The sequence below is a fragment of the Fopius arisanus genome, unplaced genomic scaffold (assembly GCF_000806365.1).
Source record: "Fopius arisanus strain USDA-PBARC FA_bdor unplaced genomic scaffold, ASM80636v1 scaffold00001, whole genome shotgun sequence".
In the NCBI taxonomy this organism is placed as follows: domain Eukaryota; kingdom Metazoa; phylum Arthropoda; class Insecta; order Hymenoptera; family Braconidae; genus Fopius; species Fopius arisanus.
The window spans coordinates 2,947,146-2,965,838 of record NW_011887740.1 but is presented as its reverse complement, the minus strand read 5'-3'; the positions used below and the strand labels follow the sequence as shown (position 1 = coordinate 2,965,838).

At 36.8% G+C, this 18,693-nt stretch overlaps 3 protein-coding genes across 4 annotated transcripts; all 3 read left to right on the top strand.

Moving 5' to 3' along the window:
- Positions 1 to 1,669: 1,669 nt before the first annotated feature.
- LOC105262703 (tetratricopeptide repeat protein 1) lies at positions 1,670 to 3,316 on the top strand. Its single transcript, XM_011298427.1, has 4 exons — positions 1,670 to 2,310; positions 2,386 to 2,562; positions 2,742 to 2,924; positions 3,041 to 3,316. The coding sequence occupies exons 1-4, from the start codon at positions 2,023 to 2,025 to the stop codon at positions 3,218 to 3,220; spliced, it is 828 nt and encodes a 275-aa protein (XP_011296729.1). The 5' UTR covers positions 1,670 to 2,022; the 3' UTR covers positions 3,221 to 3,316.
- Positions 3,317 to 4,019: 703 nt separating this feature from the next.
- On the top strand, positions 4,020 to 13,088 carry LOC105262694 (probable sodium/potassium/calcium exchanger CG1090). Of its 2 annotated transcripts, none has more exons than XM_011298411.1 (8): positions 4,020 to 4,495; positions 5,787 to 6,062; positions 7,009 to 7,359; positions 8,613 to 8,788; positions 8,863 to 9,089; positions 9,610 to 9,921; positions 10,223 to 10,456; positions 10,617 to 13,088. In XM_011298411.1, the coding sequence occupies exons 1-8, from the start codon at positions 4,460 to 4,462 to the stop codon at positions 10,814 to 10,816; spliced, it is 1,812 nt and encodes a 603-aa protein (XP_011296713.1). In that variant the 5' UTR covers positions 4,020 to 4,459; the 3' UTR covers positions 10,817 to 13,088. The 2 variants fall into 2 exon arrangements, with proteins under 2 accessions (XP_011296713.1, XP_011296719.1); XM_011298417.1 differs by lacking the exon at positions 4,020 to 4,495 and adding an exon at positions 4,830 to 4,986.
- A 2,591-nt stretch (positions 13,089 to 15,679) lies between these two features.
- On the top strand, positions 15,680 to 18,682 carry HPS1 (Hermansky-Pudlak syndrome 1 protein). The gene is made up of 4 exons (XM_011298403.1): positions 15,680 to 16,043; positions 16,112 to 16,371; positions 16,720 to 18,055; positions 18,201 to 18,682. Exons 1-4 carry the CDS (start codon positions 15,924 to 15,926, stop codon positions 18,462 to 18,464), a joined length of 1,980 nt encoding a protein of 659 aa, XP_011296705.1. The 5' UTR covers positions 15,680 to 15,923; the 3' UTR covers positions 18,465 to 18,682.
- The last annotated feature ends 11 nt before the right edge of the window (positions 18,683 to 18,693 follow it).

Below are 18,693 nucleotides of genomic sequence, written 5' to 3'. Positions count from 1 at the left end.
GAATAACTAGGAAAATTCGATCGAATGAGAATAAATCATTCGTTATCAGAACCACTGTCGTCAGAATGAGTTCTGCCTCGAATTGTTTTTGATTTCTTGTTTCCAAAGAGTAGATTAGACGGCTTCTTTCCCTTTTCTGGTGGATTCAACAGGTCATCAGTGTATGATATTGCACCAGACAGGGCTATTCTCCACTCCATGATCTCTGTCGCAAAATCGTCGCAATTTCCGAGGTCCGTGAAGCCTACGATGTAGTCTTTTGTCTTGTGAGGGCTATCGTGGGAATTATTTTGATCCACATTATGGAAATAGCTTTAAGAAAACTTGGGCGGCGAAAGGTGTTCACTGCTGGATAACCTCCTGTTGACGATTTCGGTTTCCTCTTAATCTCTCGCATTTTGTCTACCTTCACCTTTCGTAAATGAATCACCTCTCTTCGGGTCAAGAATTGATCCAGGAATTCATCGACTTCGATTGTATCTCCCGATAAGAACTTCTCAGCTATTTTCTGGACACAAAGGAGAATACTAATAAAAATCACCATTATCATTTGATAATTGTTTATATAATTGCTTAAATAATTAATTCCGATTCTTCTTTAATTTCCGCAGCAGCTCACAGCCTTTCTCAGACAGTTCATGTAATGTTTTTTTATTCTCCTCGAGTTGGGGTTGCTTTGCTAGATTGACTTCAGCCAGAGAACGATTTCCAGCGATCAGAACTTTCTTTTCAGATTCCAATTCTTTAAACTAGAAAACCTCACGAAAAGTTGGTAAGTGGCATATCTAATTATTATCCGTTTATTGTCATCGATTAAATAATTCACCTGTTTTATGTTTTTAAATCAGTGTTGCTGAGATGAATATCTAGCCCCTGGTCCTGACTGTACATTTTCAATTTTTATTATGAATATTTTAAATATATATACAGAAATTTAATTTTCGTCAGCTGATGACATCGACCACAACAATGAGCACTTGTGTTTTTGAAAATAATATAAGGTATGATACAAACAGGTATTGACAAACCAAAAACAGGGGACAATTTCTTTCAGGCGGCACGAGACAGCGCGGCGACTATTTAAAAAATGATAATTGCAAATAGCAGGAAAAAATGTGAAATATATTTAAAAAAATCAAAAATAAGAGGAAAAAAAATGACAGCAAAAATTATTGTTATTTACTGTTTTATGTAATTTCCTTCCATGGAAAAATCTTTTTTCCCATCCATCCCCATTTCCCATCCATTGACTTAGTGGATTAGGCCTACAGGGGATACCACTTTAAAAAAAACGCGTTAAGGACTCTACCTCTTGGGTGACGTGGAAAGAGTTTCACTTTAATTACTTGATTTATGAAAAAATAGTCAATACTGGGGAAGAATCTCTCGTATTGAAATAATCATATACCCATTGTTCATTTATGCTTTTGTAGACAATTTTTATGCCATACCTTTTTTTTTCATGTCAATTTGAAAGAAAAAGAATCAAACGACTCGACTGGCATTCAAATGTAAACGCCAGAAATCGCTGAATTGTGGGGACGAAACGCACATGAGGAGAAGGCGTTATACAGTGCTATGTACGACGTCTGAAGGTACATGTCCCCTGTTTTGGTGTCGGCGACATCAAAGCTGGGCAATACCTCCCTGTATCATACCTTAACACCTCAGCATCGCGTGTGGCGCCCTCCCTCTCTTTGGATGCACCTATGGCATTCTGTCGGTGCAGAAGAATTCATCTTGTCCAGATCTCTAAGTTGACATTTACGTGAGTCATCAGTGCTATCAACACGGTTATGTCGGTGAATAATAAATAAAGAAGAATAATTAATTTTGGAGTTAATATTGAGTGATTAACAGTTCCTGAAGATTCAGTTCCATTATTTTTCGTCGACCATGATTAATGATTACGATTATTAGATTGGCTCCAGATTAATTTAATCCAAATTGGGGTACTGGTTTAACCTCTGGCCATCGCCGACGGCTATAAATAAAGAAATAAATAGAATAAATAAATAAATAATGGAGGGAAAGGGGGACAAAGTGCCATCGAACGAGGAGATTTTAGAAGATTTAACGAAGGACTTGGAGAAATTGTGTGTCGATAGGGAAAATAAAAAATCGGATGATGATGAGGGAAGGGACGGTGATTTCAAAGTTAAACCTGAGGAGGACCCCTGGGAGAAGGTGGGTAAGAGTTCGGAGGAGAATTCCGAGGCCACCGAGGTTAATCCACAGGAGGCCGAGGACTGGGTCGATGAAGAGGCACTCAAGGACAGAGAGGTCTCCCTCAGCGAAGAGGAAAAGGAGGTTTGAAGCAGTTTAATTTAATTGGGTTTTTATTCGTTTGGGTTTGGATTTGATTGGGAATTTTGATGGCTTTAGAAACTCAAGGCTGAGGCTGAGGAGCTGAAGAATGAGGGAAATAGTCATTTCAAATCGTCGGAGTACAGAGAAGCCATGAGGAAGTACACACAGGCCCTGCAGACGTGTCCTCTGAAATTTGAAAAGGATCGGGCTATTCTGTATGCCAACAGAGGAGCTGCCAAGGCAAAATACGACGTAATTACATTACTTGGATCTTGGCACTTTTATCTTCGGTTTTAGTCAAGCGTTCTGAACTATTTTATGAGTTATTGATATTCCTCAATGAATTATATTGTTTTGGAGAACGCAGTTAATCAATTAGAATTGACAACATTTAGATCACGGGATGATGTGGCGTTGAATTTGTCCTGCAGGAGAGAATATCGGCGATAGAAGATTGTTCAAAAGCCATCGAGCTGAACTCGACGTACCTAAAGGCTTACCTGAGACGTGGACAGCTGTACGAGCAAGAGAACAAACTGGACGAATCCCTAGCTGACTACAAGAAGATCCTCGAACTCGATCCCCACAACGCAGAAGCCAATCATGCTGTTAACGTACGTATTCACTTCAGCTGGTCTTATCACCTCGAGAAACAGTCAACGTCATTAGTGCGCCGATTCTATTCCACTATTTTCCCCGCTCCAATGTTTTTATTTCTTATTTTTTACAGAGACTGCCCCCGCTGATAGACCAACGAAACGAGAAATTGAAGCAGGAGATGTTAGGAAAGCTCAAGGACCTCGGCAACATGATCCTGAGACCTTTCGGTCTTTCCACGGAGAATTTCAAAATGGAACAGGACCCATCCTCAGGCGGCTATTCCGTTAAATTCAATCAGAATCCGAGTTAATCTCTAGCCCTCACAACTCCAAAAAATCTATTCACATAAGTCTCTTTGAAATAATACAATAAATTTTAAAATAAATTAACAAAATCGATAGATTAATCCACAGATTAAATTTTATTGATAATCCCAATTGTCCTGATCTACTCCATAATTCAATAATTAATGTACATATAATTAATGCTTTTTGCTGCATAATGATCTTTTTTCATCGTCCCGACAGAAAAAAACCAGAACTTCCTAATTGAGGATATTTTTAGATTCCTTTTAAGATTAATCGTACCGAAATCGCGCTGGTTTTTTAATTTATTCATTTCGTTATTAAATTCAACTCATCATACTTTATCATTTACTAAATTGCTGCTCTGAATCCCCTAGACCCAGTAAAGCTCCCCTTCGATTTTGCATAAAAGCTCGACATTTTTTCCTCTCTCAAATGTCAATTGCATTCGCAATTAAATAATCCACGTGCGTTCTCTGAACTCCAGATAAATCCCTTGAAATATTCGTAGAAGCTTCCTGGAATTTTCACTCATTATCGCCTAAAATTCAATTCCATTTGAACCGCAAACATTGAGAGTGGAGAATAAAGAGTCTACCAGGAGGTGTGAATAAAAAAAAAACCATCGATTACTGGGTAAAACAATTTGTGTGACTGAAAAACAATTCGCCCCACCAGGAGCTCCTCGACAACCACGCAAGTAGCCAATTCCAATATTCCCTTTACTCTGGTTATCCGGAATCTACCAAGGGCCAATGTATGTGACGTTCACCAGATTTACAAGCTTCCCTTTCCCCTGGAACACGGATTGTTAGAGCTTTCGGAATTGCGCAAGCGTGCAGTTGAATCGAAAAGCTTCAACGACTGTAACCTGACGAAATAGTGTAGGCGTTGGAGAACCGGCCGTAAGCTCGGTGCGGCTCCTGGTGAAATAAATAATTTGCCAACAGGGTGTCCCGTGATCGTGAGTGTCAATAACCGACTCGACAAATTATTAAAATAGGTGAAAGCTGATTTTTTCCAAGTCTCTTGATAACGCATCGATGAGCATCGAGTGGTTTTTATCGTATTTCAGTCCCGGGTGAGGTGCAATGCTGTAAGATAGATAAAATATACAGAAGAGGCACTTGGGGTCGGTTGAGGGGGTCAGGTGCCAGTGAAATGTGAATGAGAGTTGAATAGCAATATAAAAAAAAATCAAGAGTGGAGTAATAGAGAAAAACGAGGTAAAGGAGCGATAAGAAATGCCGAATGCCATGGATGTGACATCGAGTACTAGAGTAAGTTGATTTATCCGTTTATTATCAGTATTTTTTTTTTCTTCCTTATTATTCTCCTCACGTCTTGGGTACTTTGGGTGAATCAATAATGTCATTGTAATGTCAGTTGCCTGTCATTTCGAAAATTTCGCATCTCAGAGCGAATCAGTCCCCTTCGCTCCCATTCGCGCCCATTCGCTCAATTTTTCAACTCCAAATGTTGATAACTCTTTGTAGGTCACTGGTGCGTAGGTCTCATTGATAAACAATCGTGCTAACAATTAAAGAGCGACAATTGTGGCTTCCCCCAGTCATTTGATAACTCGTTCCAATCAATCGAGCCACGAGCTCTGTAACGCATAATTTCTCCACCCTCGTTGCACAATCCATTTTTATTTGTTCTCAGTAATTCGAGTGAGGACACGGTTAATTGAGTTGCCAGTGACGTGAGCGTTTGGAAGGGATCGATGAAGAGTTTTGGAAAAAGGAGTGGAAAGAAAATCTGATGAATAGTGAGAGCACTTGAATGAAATACTCGTGGGGTGGTTTTTAGACCCTCTTTATTTTTCCTGGGTCTTCCTGCCCGGCAAAACTTCACCACCAAGTCGGATAAACCGAGGGATGAAGTACCAGAATTCATATCTAATCCCAGTTTTTTGCGGTTCACACCGGTCGATAACTCGGTGCTTTTTTTCTATTCGAGCGGTTTCTCGATTAGTATTTTCTCAGTATTTCCTCGGGCTTTTCACCAATTTTATTTGTTTTTCTCGTCCGCTGAATGCTGTAATTGTTGGAGCTTGATGGTCGGGTGAAAGGGGAGAAATAAAAATAATACCGGGGATGGCATTAGGGTAGAAATTGCGGGGGCGTCGAGGAATCGATCGTTTGAAGTCGAGTTTTGGCGTGGGTTCAAAGGGATACGAGGGAGAAAGAGAAGGACTGCGACCAGGGTGAAAGTTTACCTTTGGTGAATGGCAAATTGTTATTAATTTTGTTGGAAGCCATCACTCAAGGGTACGGAGAAAGGGTGATGAGGGTGATAAGGGGGACAAGGGGGGCAAGGGGGTGAGAATCGATTGGAAATAGGAAAAGCGTTGACTCGTGTGTTTCCTTCGTCTGTTATCCCCGGCGTGTTGAATACGTGACCATTCAGCGGCAGATGAAATCGATATGACTGGCTTCAATGACAATATGCGGACGTGATGATAAAGCTAAAATCCTGGACGGATGTCGATTATGAGTTAATTATGCTGATGGAGGTTTTGTGCGATAAAAAATGTCATACCTCATATGTTTTTTTTTTTTTTCATAGACCATGAGGAGCCCGAGACGTCTGACACGAAGACAAAAATGGCCACTTCATTTGGCCTTATTTATTATTTATGTTTTCATACAACTTGTAACTTCCTCGAGTTCTTCCACGTCAGCCATACCACCTAATCAAACTTACACAACAACTGAAAAGAGTATTAGCAGTAGTTCACCATCGAGGGAAGAAATCAACACCCTAACGGTCACCACTGTTGAGGCCAATAAAAAATATGAAACTACTACTAGGAGTGAAAGAAAAACTGACTCACCAACTACGGTATTATGTGTTTTTGATAGATTTTGTGCAAGTTTGTTTTGAATGTCGAGGGGTTGTTCTTCGAGGCTTTTGATTATTTAGGGGGACTTTGTTTTACCTCGGGAATTCATTTTACCGGGAAATTATAAAGTCCTATCAGTTCAATTTGACGATTTAAGGAGTTGTTGTATTTTTAGGTGTTTCAGAAATTTCTGAAGGACGGCTTTTTGAAATTGACGTGAAGAAATAAAAATCGTCTTTAAATTTTATTACTTCTTAATGTCTCACGAAGTTTTATCACCGTGCAATGATTTTTCTATTTTCTCAGTAAACCTTTGCGAAATGTCAATTAAAAACGTTGAAAAACCTAAAGGTTTTTTAATTCAACAAAAATTGCAAACTGAAAATTTGGGAGTCGTTGAATAATTATAAATTTAAAAACATTATATTTTTTCACGTCAATCTGATTGATGGTTTCTCGAAAATTTACAAGACACAAATGAGAATATATCAGCAATAACTCCTTAACTTATAATTACAGATTTAGTCTGAAAATGATGGATTCAATGTAGAAATGGTTTAATGTACAAATGATTTTTGTATAGTGGATTCAATCTGTGAGAAAAAGGACCTTTTCGTATTAAAAAATATGATTATTATTTGAAATGACTAAAATCAAGAGCTTCTTTCTCTCTGCTTAAATCTCTCGGAAGAATTTCTCGGCATCTAGAAGAATACCAGACGTATCAATTTTTTTAACTTGATGCTGTAGGTCAGTTCTGGAAGATATTTTTTTATTTATACCAGACTTTTTTTTAACAAGAAATTCCTCTTCAATTTCGAGAGATCTTCCAAAACTCAGCAGCTAGTCACTTTTCATCGGTTAATTAAAAGTTCGATCGTTTGCCTTTATCCGGAAATTTCTAAGACTTGAGTTATCAAAGAAATTGTTTCCATAACATCCCAGATGTCTCCAGCAAAGACAACAACCTCCTCGGGGGGCTCTCATCATCCGACGTGGCGTCCTCCTAGGGAAAATTGCACAGCCCCAGCAATTGAGCAATTTCCAAAGCCATTTATGGGTAAATGGGGAAGAGAGCATGGTGGTCTGATAATTCACATTCTGGCTGCCATTTACACATTCCTTGGTCTCGCTATTGTCTGTGATGATTACTTCGTCGCAAGTCTCGACAGAATTTGCGAGGAGCTCAGACTGTCGCCGGATGTTGCTGGAGCAACCTTTATGGCTGCTGGTTCCTCAGCACCTGAATTGGCTACTGTTATCGTCGGTGTCTTCTTCGCTCAGGATGACATTGGGGTAATTCACCGCTCTTTAAACTTTCTACTCACTATTTTCAGAAAATCAAACTCCATTCAACAACAAGTGTCTTAATTGTTCAAAATTCTTCGCTCAATCTCATTTTGAAAATTCATTGAAAATTGCCGGTATTTTCTCTTTTTTAATGTTTTTTTTTGTGAAGTTCCGGGAAACCGTGGGTCAGGTGACAAAAAAAGATTTTTCGGTCTTATCATCATTCGATGGCTCACAAATTTGTTTATTCAGTTTCTGAAAAATGTTGTAAAAAAATTTGTAAAAAAAAACGGAAAAATGAGAATATTTCGGCAATAATTCCTGAAAGAGTGGAAACAATTACTCGCAATTAAAAAAAAAGGCTGCGCTGGAATTTCCAGCAGATATATTTTAGATTTTCATTCAATAAAAAACTCAATATTTGGTTCTGAATATTTCTATTGAATTTTTAATGGAAATTTAAATTCCGTGAGTTTTCCCCCGAAAACGCATTTAATAAGAGAAGATTAAAAAATCCATGAATATTCAGTGTTATCTCAATAATGTTATTCAGAGAATATATTATTATTAATTTCGTCCCTTATGAATATGTAACAGAAACGGTTAAATATTCTTCGGCGTAAAATTAATTTCTGAAATGAAAAAATTATTTCAATTAACACTGACTCATGCTAGGGATTATTTAAGGTATTATCTAAGGCTGATAATTATCAATTAATAATCCATGAGAAGACTATCCAAACAAAAATCAATTGAATTCCCATTATTTATAGCGGTATGTTTTTTAAATGGATTACACGTCATTTTTCGCAGTGACTGAAACATTTTTCTTCCATTCCATCAATTTTCAAGTGCTACTGAACTTCTGCCGTAGATTTTCAATTAATTATATCCCCGCTATTAGCAGCGAAGAATTTATCATAAAATTGAAGAATATGTAGCACATAAAGCTGTAGTAGAAGATTTAAATTTAATGGTAGCCAAGCATGGAGCTCGAGGTTTAGATAATACCTTAATTAATTCTCTCCCCGAGATGAATTTGAGATTCTCCCGCTGGTAAAATGAGCCTTCAACTTTCTTAATTTACATTTTCTCAACTAATAATTGAGTTAATTGACGTTTACTACTAAAACTACTCCGTTTACTTACTAAAAATGCCGTACGATATGATTGCATATTATTATTCTTCTCATTATTGTTATTATTATCATTATTTGAACTATAGTATTAATGATTTACTCATGTTGTTTATTTTAAAGGTGAGTGGAGTAATTGGTAGCGCCGTATTCAATATAATGTTCGTAATTGCTGTTTGTGGGCTGTGCACGACGACAGTATCGAAATTAAATTGGTGGCCCCTGTGTCGAGACTGCTTCTTCTATTTTATATCGATCCTGGTGATGCTGGGAACTATCTACAATAAAATTATAAGCTGGTACAATTTAAACTCCAACTAATTCAAACTTTGCTCGATCCTCGAAATTGCAACTTTCTCAATTGCATCTCCAGGCCTGAAGCATTACTGATGCTGATCACGTACGTTATTTATTGCGTTGCACTGTCCTACAATGAGCGGCTCGAACGATGGGCAAAGTCGTACAACATTCCCTTCCTTCCCAAGGATGAAGAGCCTGCTGAGCAGAGTGCACTCGTTAGCTACAGATCGCTGCAGGAGGATAGGCAGTCTTATACGGGGCCTAATTCACCAGTCACCGAGCAGATTAAGAGTCAGGATGGTTCGTTGTACAATCAATACAATTATAATCCTCTATTTCTTGACACAATCAGATGTTTTTCCAGAATTTCCCTCAGTTTTATTTCTTCTGAAAGATTTAACCGATTCTTCGATTTTTTTATTTATAATAATTCTACCCTCTTTCCAATGGAAATAACGAATTCTAATTACTTTCCAATATTACGAATTATTACAATGAGTAATTGAAAATCAAATTCCCATTGATTTTTCCATTACATAAAACATTTTTTGAAATTCTTGGGAATTTAAATGAAGAATTTGAATTCTCTAACGAGACTGATGAAATTATAAGCTTTACTAAAGATTTGACAGAGATTTTAAATTTTTAAAAGAATATTTATTGTATTTATTAATAAATTTACGTTCAGATGTCTCATCGCATTCGATTATCGATGAATCGGGAATCCGAGAATCTATTATGATTAATTCCTCTGAATTAATTACGCTGCATTCAGTCGTTCACTTGTCAAAGAAAAAACAACAAATGTAATTCTTCGCAGGAATACCAGCCCCTGGGGAGCAACCAAACCCCCAGCAGCCCCCGCCTCCACCCCCTGCATCGCAACCCCAGTACTACAAGGCAAAAGAGGCAGATCCTAACGAAGTGTCTCCCCTGGAGAGACCGGCGGACGCCAGCCAGTGGAGGCTCTTCACCTGGCACTTGGTTTATCCCATTCACTACACGTGTCGTGCAACTATGCCCGACTGTCGACAGCCAAAGTGGCGCAGCTGGTACCCCTTTACCTTCTGCGTTTCGATGGTATGGATCAGCTTCTACAGCTACATCATGGTCTGGATGATCACTATAATTGGTGAGAAAGAGCCGACGATTTTTCCACATCAACAACTTTTTTTGTATCTTTCAATAATTTTTTATCAAATTTCTCTACATTTTTGTATTTATGTTGGAAATCGATTGATTTTCAAAAACTATCTCAAAAACCGCCTGATGATATAAACAGTAATAATAAGTCTGAGAACAATTAACTACTAATTAAATTAATTCCTAAACTTGGAATATTGAAATTAAAAAAACGTTACAAATGTTTTGAGGATAGAAGGTTCTATTGTTTTCGGAGTGATGATTGCATGGGGTCTGTGTTTTGCTGACAGGCAGTACATTTGGCATTCCTGACACTGTCATGGGACTGACATTCGTCGCAGCTGGAGTCAGTGTTCCAGACGCTCTGTCATCACTGGCAGTGATTAAAGAGGGCCTGGGAGACATGGCAGTGAGTAACGCAGTCGGCAGCAATGTCTTTGATATTCTAGTGTGCCTCGGATTGCCTTGGTTCATCCAAACGGCTATGATTCAACCTGGATCTCATGTCAATGTCACCAGCAGAGGTACATATCCACAGCGTAATCGAATTGTACTACTACACAATCATTTTGTTTTATAGAAATAATTCCCATAAAATAAAATGAATGAATGTTTCCATTGCAAGAATCTCGCTATCAATAATGAGATTTCTGAAAAGTCGATGAATAAAATCTTTGCCCCCAGGATTAACGTACTCGACAGTGTCCCTGTTATCAACGGTAGTATTCCTGGTGCTGGCAACTCACATGAATGGCTGGAAGCTTGATCGAAGGTACGGTGCAGTGCTGATGGTCTGGTACTTGATTTTTATCGTATTAGCGACAATGTACGAGCTCAACGTGTTCGGCGAGTGGAACCAACCTACATGTCCGAGTAATTATTAAATCATCATAAATCACCTGGGGATAATCCATCAACGAATGACGAGAGTGAATTAACCAGGACAGTGTAAATTATTCAGTCTAACCACCGAGATTATCGAGAGATTAATCAATACTAAAACGATAGAGACAATATTATATCAGTATTACGTGCTGTCCTTGTTATTATATACGAAAACGAGGGGACGAGCATTGATCATTAACATTACCAGCCAATGCAGATTGTTGCCTATAGATAATTCAATCCTGCGAATTTGATCAACGATTGATAGTCATGATATCGTCCTCACGCGAGATGCACGCGTGTCACTGAATGAAGACATCGAAAAAACAAATAAACAAAATGTTTAAAAAGTGGAAGCTCAAGAGTTCCATTTATTATAAAAGATGAAATTATTTTTTAGTCATTTATTTAGACTTCAAGGGGAGAATCTATGAGTTTTAAAAGTCGATATCAGTGAGATTTCGTTTACGGTGAAGATCCATTGTATATGTTTGAATAATCAGTGCAATTATTAATACAAAAAAAAATCATATTGAAAAAACAATGCGGGCTAGTTTGTTAGGTACAGAAGTGCTTATTCAGTTTTTGAAAATTATATAGAGTAATAAACAAATTAAATTTTCGTCGTTTTTTCAAATAAAAACTGAGCAGTTCGCGTAAAATAATGAGAACAGGGATTCTATAAATATCTATAGCATAGATCTAAAATAAAAAAAAATATTCTGAAAATATTGAGGGAAAGATTTTGCTAGCTATCACATTAATAGTGCAGTGTTTTTTGCAATAAAAATAAAATTAGTTATGTGAGGAGAAATTGGTAAAAGCTAGACCAATTATGACCAAAAAAAATGTAAAAAACATTATGACTCGAAAATCGCAGGACTAGAATTAATTGTGATCTGTCAAATATCTATGGTGCAAGCGATTTTTGCATTAATTACTCGTTTTCAATCTCACCCTAATAGCCTGTGACTTTTAGACCTCATGGTAATCTTCCCGTAATTTACCACTTTGATCATTCGATTCACGTGAATATTAAGCCTACAGGTACACGAGTCGGTGAGGGATTTATATGTTTATAAAATAACACAATGATGAGAATAGTGACGTAATGATGAGTAGACTATTGCTAGTTCCATGACGGGTGCGGTGATTGGACGATTTCGATTTATATTAAAAATTGCACTATTTAATAAAATATTTACACAATCATTTTGCTGAATATATCTAAAATAAATCGTGCAATTTTTTCCATAAAAAAAGAAATTACTGAAAAATATGTAGAATAATTAGTACAAGTTAGTTTTTTGAAATTCGACTTCCTGGTAATATCGTTTTTTTATATAAAAAATTTATATTATATCCATATAAAATCGCCAGGTGAATGATGCTCCAATATTGATGGCATAAATCGGAAATTAGAAAATACTGTACGAATACTTGAGTAATTATTTACCCAGATATTTTATATTAACAGTAAAAAATTAACATTTTTCAATATAATGGAAACAAAATGAATTATGTGGGAGTCGAATTTGAAAAAAAGGGTTAGTGAGGTTTACGACGCATAATTGTATAGCTTCCTCGTGCATAGATCTTCCGAAGGACCTTTATTTGCTTGATCGAGCTTTAATATTTAATGAATTGGTGGGCTGTAGGGGAGGCCGGGTGATTGCGCGAAAATCGCTCAACAATTTGTCGTGAGATCAAAATAATCCTCGTTAGCGTGCAAGATTAATATCGCGGTGAGGGGAGAGGTGGAGGGAGGTTTTCGGGGGTGGTACCGCCCTTTACGCGAACGGGGTGATAAAAATATCCAAGAATGACAATAATTGAGCCTTAATCCGATGAAAGTATCTACAACACTCCAGACTCTGCGCGATCCTTGGAGCAGAGGAATTACCTCCATGGAATTCCCCATTGATTACAGATGACTATTCACGATTTTACGATTTTATCATTTCCAAATTAATTGTTTATACGGGGTAGTATCATCTGGATGTGATTTAGATGAAGAGATTCGTGAATTTGACACTCGCGGATTTCGTTAACTTGCACTTTTTGAATTTAAAAAGTTCAAAGAATTTCGCCTGTATAAATTCAGTAGTTTAATTATTTCATAAATATTAATACAAATCGGAAGTACAAAAAAGAAATTTATATACGAAGGAAAATAAATGCATACGTAAGGAGTCCCGATATTTTCTAATTGTTCAATTTTTTTTTACAAATTTCTGAGAAATAGTTGATAAAATTGACGTGAAAAAATCCAACGTTCTTTCAATTTTCAATGAATATCTCTTTTTGAATTGGAAGTCTTTTTCCAGAATAATTTCGAGAAAAAGAACAATTTGTTGAATAATTTGATATTAAAAAAATAATGAAATTAATTTGACGTCCATACGCGTAGAAAAAAAATTCTCTCCTCCAAGGATCACGGAGTTGCTCTGCATACCTATAGTTAATTATTAAACTTATGTAAAATAAATGCAAACGAATGTTTAGATCGGTTGATCGTTCGACGTTAAATATCTGTGTTAATCTTTTAGCTATTTAGAGAGTTTTATTGTTACAAATGATATATAATATATGGAGGGCCCCGTTGTTTGGGCCGTGCACGGCTTCCGGCACTCACAAAATTCATTCAATACCACACGTTTAAATAATCGAGTTACGAATGATGTAGTTGGTATAATATATTACTGTACGTGGACCAGTATCGAACGTTGGGATACGGTTATGAGTAAGGATTTATCGGGGCTTAGTAATTCACGAGAGCTTGTGCCGCTTCCAATGTACCAAATATTAAAAGGAAATGTTTTATGTCGTCATAATTCTCAGGCACTCAACGAAAATATTTAACGAAGTACTCTGCGTCTTTTAAAATCTACTTTTGCTTCGGACACCTTCCCTTCGAATTGCTATTTCTTTCTCAAATATTTCTTCCTATTTCGCGTTGGGATATTCTAAAGAGAACACTTATTGGATGATCGCATGAAGAATTCGAATATACCGCCAAAAACTCATACTTAAAATTCTCTCAAAAAAATATCATACCGTTATGATCAACCGAAATTTTTTCAGCAAGAATTGATGTTTCGATTTTTTGATTTTTTAAATCTATAATTATGCCTTTTATTCAGTGGCAATGAGAAATGCTAATGAATTTTCAATATTTCGAATTCAAAATTAATTGAAAATCAGATCGTTGATATGATTTTTCATTCGTTTTAAGGATTTGGCGATTATTGGCGATAGAAACTATAAAAATACAGAGTTGAGCTTTTCATCTGACAAGATTTTTATGGAAAATTGGAATATTATAGTAATTAAAACATAAAACTGAAATAACAGATAAAAAAGAGTGCAATCCCTTCAATCTTCTCCCCACGAAAAAATGGGAATTCTTCACAAGGCCTTTCAATAAATATTCTCCACAAATAATATTGCTTTTACCCATAATACTGGTGAAATGGTCAATATAGATACGTAGTCGTTATATTAAAATAAGAGTATATTTATATGATCTACGATGAAGTGAATAATCCAGATCAATAATGAAATCAAAGTCAATATTATTTGTCTTCTTATTGAATTCCATTCTCTCTAATTGTCAATCTTAATCCTTTTGTCTGTCAACTCGAGGGAGTGGTCGCTTAGATGATATATTAAATAGATTTGTGAAGCTTCTACGATCACTGATTGCATTTTATAGATTCATTACTCATAATGAATTCATAATTATCAATGTGATGAGTCCTCAAGCGTCAATACCAGTTAGTGATACTGACGATTAATTCGTCATGTAAATAATTGTTGTACCAACGTATACGCGATACCACGTGTATGCTGATACAGAGTAAATAAAAATTATACAGATATTATATAATTATATGTATACAGCGGTCATAACTACGCGAGTAGTATGAGTATATCATAGGGGTCACACCTTCATACGCACCATTCACAAGCAGATTAATTAATTGACTATTTATTATCAGCGGTTTAAGCATAATGGAACAATTTGAACACTGAAATTATTCATTTAGCAGAGACAATGTATGGGATCGAGGTAAACATAGGTGTTATGTACTCTGATGTATTGGATCGTTAAACAAAAATAAATGGCAATTGCTAATTTCGTCGTTTTATTGGGTAATCCCATTTTTTTTAGTATTTACTTTTACACTATTATTTCTTTTAAAAAATGGGTGAAAAGTTACTAACGTTTTTTTTATATTATAATAATGCGGTGGAATCTTTGGAATAAATTTTCAAACCTCATGTGTAACATTTGGTAGATTAATTTTTCTGCAAGGATGTTATCATTAATGTTATCATTAAATATTCGATAATTTTGGAACACTTGAGATATTCCTGCGAATTCATATCTCTGATTTGTTTTTTTTCGATTGTGGAGTAGATACTGCTGAATATACATTTTGTAAATAACAAATAAAAAGAGAGAATGAAAAAATTTTGTGAGATATTCGAAAAAAAACGACTCTAGGAAATTTAGTGGATCTCGAAAAATGCTTGACCGATCGACCTAGAATTTCGAATCGAAAACTGGCACAGCTACTCTCAGAAATTCTATATTCGATAAAAAAAAATATCTAATCTATCTGTAAGAAAATGAATTCATTTTTTCACTCGAGAACATTTTCTATTAAACACTTCAATGGCATTCGTTCGAGAATAGAAAGGGATTTAAAAATGTTTTAAAGAGGTTTTTAATAAAATAATCCGGAGAAAACGTTTTTCAAGGAATTTTTCATACCTGCGATCATTAGTCCCTGCATTACCGAGAGAACTGTCATGGTAAAAACGATCAATCTGTATGGGAGTGGGGATATCTGCCAGCTGGAGATACTGTCAAATCGTATATATACCACGATAACTCGTGAAATTATTTACGAAGTTATGACAATATTGACTTGTCAATGATTGATAAACAAAGAGTGAGTTTTTATGTTAATACCCGACATTTAGCGAGATGAGGGACTAGAGTGTCCCAGTTATTTTTGCTGAAATAAAAAAGCAGAAGAATTATTGATTCGCTTAACGAGCTCGACTGCAACAATATTCAAGAATTTTCATTGCAAAATGAGGGGAATTTTGATCTTCGATCATCTCAATGACGTGCTCTTCACAAAATGCAACCGCAAGTTCTCGAAACATGTTTTTAATCTTGGCAAGATTCAGGGATTAATCCCCGAAGACGAGGTAAGTAAGGTATAGAATATAATTAAATGACTGAACTTGATTATTAAATGTCGTTTTGCTTTATCGAGGACGAAGAATCGTGGAAACTGAGCGGGAATGTCATAATGCAGCTGTTTTCACCGGTTGTCACCTCCCAGCAGGTGATGGCCTCACAATTTGGCAATTCTTACACCTCGATGCAGTGCCAGGATGGCACCAATATCGTTTTTGATGATGCTATGGGCTACACATTCATCTATGTGTCCACTGATGATGTCGAGTTCATGAAGAGAACATTGGGGATTTGCGTGACGATCGTCACGCACGTTTGTGGACCTGATGTTGCTACGTGAGTTGAATCTCGTCGATATTAAACGCAAATTCATTCCCTGAGAAACTACTGTTCGGTCAATTTTTTCGAGAATAAGAAAATTCAATTCGACAGATGCAGGACGTATCGGGAAAAATTTTAGAAATATCTAGTCTGGAGATTTTTTTTTGATTGACATAGGACTCAGAGAAATGAAAATAAATTTTTATTTTCTGTTCATGTTTCAATGACCTTATGAAAAAATAAAAATTAATTTGTAATTCTATAAAATCTATCTCTTCTCATGACGATAGTGACGATGATTTTATTATTTTAAATTGTTCATTCTGTTGCAAAATTAAATGTCTTGAGTGCCTGTCATTTCAGATTAAAATCAAGCAGACAGAAAGCTTCCCTGGTGTCTTCCTTGCTGGACGCCTGGAGATTCCTCCGTCAAACGGAGCAAAGTATCCTGACAGAATCAGTCGAGCAACTCAGCGTGAACGCAGACATAGCATCCTCAACCTTGAAAATCCTGCACGAGACCTCAGACAAGCTCAAGACGCAGTCAGAATTCTCGAACGTGCACGCTCTAGTTTTGGTGGAGAATAAATTTCTCTCTCTGTACTCGAGCAAAAATGCCCAGGACCTCAGGGCAGCAGACATTCTCCTGATGATTCTGATGTGCCGAGTCGCCAGTGGAAGCAAATCCGAGGATCTGGAGAATGATGGAGACATGCTTCTAAGCCAAAGTCATGGGTCCAGCGACGAAGGATCCCTGGGCATTGGAGGAAAACTGCCTAATCCTACATTAGCTGATATTGGCCACCTATTCGGTGATTCGAGAGACTCCTCATTCAGCGAGGGACTGAATGCCCTGGCTGAGGAGGGTCTCTTCAGCCAACTGTTGCTCCTGGGGTCCGAGCAGAGCAGAACCTCCAATGCAATTCACATCTACGAGATTTCTGAAGGGATTCACCTGGCAGTCATCCTCGAAGTTACGAATTTAGCAACTTCCTCTGGGATTTACGAGAGTTTCTATCATCTCAATGTGATGAATGGTCTTCAGCTACAGAGAGATCTCGACGAGCTGCGAATAGCCTTCGACAATTTCGATGGAGCCATTAAAAAAACCGTCGATGGCATCAAGAAAAACCGAGGGCACGTGGGGAGTGACGTTGACATGTGTCAGAGACGCTTGCAGGTTAAATGGGAATTTGTTCGAAAAAAGTACTTGGAGCTCTTCAAGTCGAGGGACCCAGAGGCTATCCTCCAGATTGAATCCAATATCTCTGGGTTTATAGATACAATGAAGGACCTATTCAGACTTACTTGTTTCAGCAGGAGCTTCCTTAAGAATGGAAATGATGTTGTACTTACTGTCTGTCGACTTGTCAAGCAGAAGTTTAATGACTTCAGTGGATTTCTCAGGGTCAAGGCTATCAAGAATTTCACTTTGAGGTCGAGGACTTCGTTGACGATTAATAAGTATCTCGAGGAGTTTCCCGGCCTTGTGCATTTTATTTACATCGATAGAACCACACACAGACTGACTGCACCCACCCTAGATTTTACCAATCCAGAGACTTTGGCACTTACTACTAAAAAAATATGGTCAATGATCGATCACAGCAGGAATCATCTGCAGGAGGGACATTTTTCTGTTATGTGGAAAGATACTACTTTCAATTATGCCTATTTTCTGTGGTTTGAGGACAGCTCGGTAAGTACAACTTACATTGGTAAGCTAATCAACAAAAAAACCTTGAGTAAAAATATGTTTCCGACTATCACGTTTATATTTCCCGTTGATTAATTATTAGTACCATTAACGAATTTATTTAATTTAATTTAACTGTTCTTTCCAGGGTGCTCCTCTGAAGTGCAAAACCTACCTGAACAGTGTGATAAAGAATTTTCCAGTACCTGGAATTTTATGTGATGACTATTACAAGAAATTAGCACAGGTTTGCTTTCCAAAGGTATCTCCCAGCAAAATCCAAATTTACGAACTCTACTGCGTTCACTTGGGTCTCGCCACATCCTCATGTGTGCTCGAGCACTCGAGAAGACTAGCAGCTACAATCTGGGAAGTCACTGGACTTCCAAACAATCCTGCTGATCTGTTGTAAATGTTTATCCATTTATTGAATTTTAATAATCCCTGGAGTCCCAAGGGAACAATCAGAATTGTGCCAATGTTTTTAAAACATTTTGTAATTAGATTTTTATTCAAAAGACAGTATTTATAGGCCGTACCATAATATCAACATTTGTTATTGTTTTTGTTTTCTCCTCTACGATAAGCCCTCTTAATGACGCAATTGTAAATAAATGAGTATAAAACGAACTGAAATTATT

Excerpts from the sequence above, each read along its gene's own strand:
- HPS1 (XM_011298403.1), top strand. The coding sequence starts at position 15,924 with ATGAGGGGAATTTTGATCTTCGATCATCTCAATGACGTGCTCTTCACA. Across the intron at positions 16,044-16,111 it reads GATTAATCCCCGAAGACGAG|GACGAAGAATCGTGGAAACT; the intron begins GTAAGTAAGGTA and ends TGCTTTATCGAG. Across the intron at positions 16,372-16,719 it reads TGTGGACCTGATGTTGCTAC|ATTAAAATCAAGCAGACAGA; the intron begins GTGAGTTGAATC and ends CTGTCATTTCAG.
- LOC105262694 (XM_011298411.1), top strand. The coding sequence starts at position 4,460 with ATGCCGAATGCCATGGATGTGACATCGAGTACTAGA. Across the intron at positions 4,496-5,786 it reads ATGTGACATCGAGTACTAGA|ACCATGAGGAGCCCGAGACG; the intron begins GTAAGTTGATTT and ends TTTTTTTCATAG. Across the intron at positions 8,789-8,862 it reads TACAATAAAATTATAAGCTG|GCCTGAAGCATTACTGATGC; the intron begins GTACAATTTAAA and ends TTGCATCTCCAG.
- LOC105262703 (XM_011298427.1), top strand. The coding sequence starts at position 2,023 with ATGGAGGGAAAGGGGGACAAAGTGCCATCGAACGAGGAGATTTTAGAA. Across the intron at positions 2,311-2,385 it reads TCAGCGAAGAGGAAAAGGAG|AAACTCAAGGCTGAGGCTGA; the intron begins GTTTGAAGCAGT and ends TGATGGCTTTAG. Across the intron at positions 2,925-3,040 it reads AAGCCAATCATGCTGTTAAC|AGACTGCCCCCGCTGATAGA; the intron begins GTACGTATTCAC and ends TATTTTTTACAG.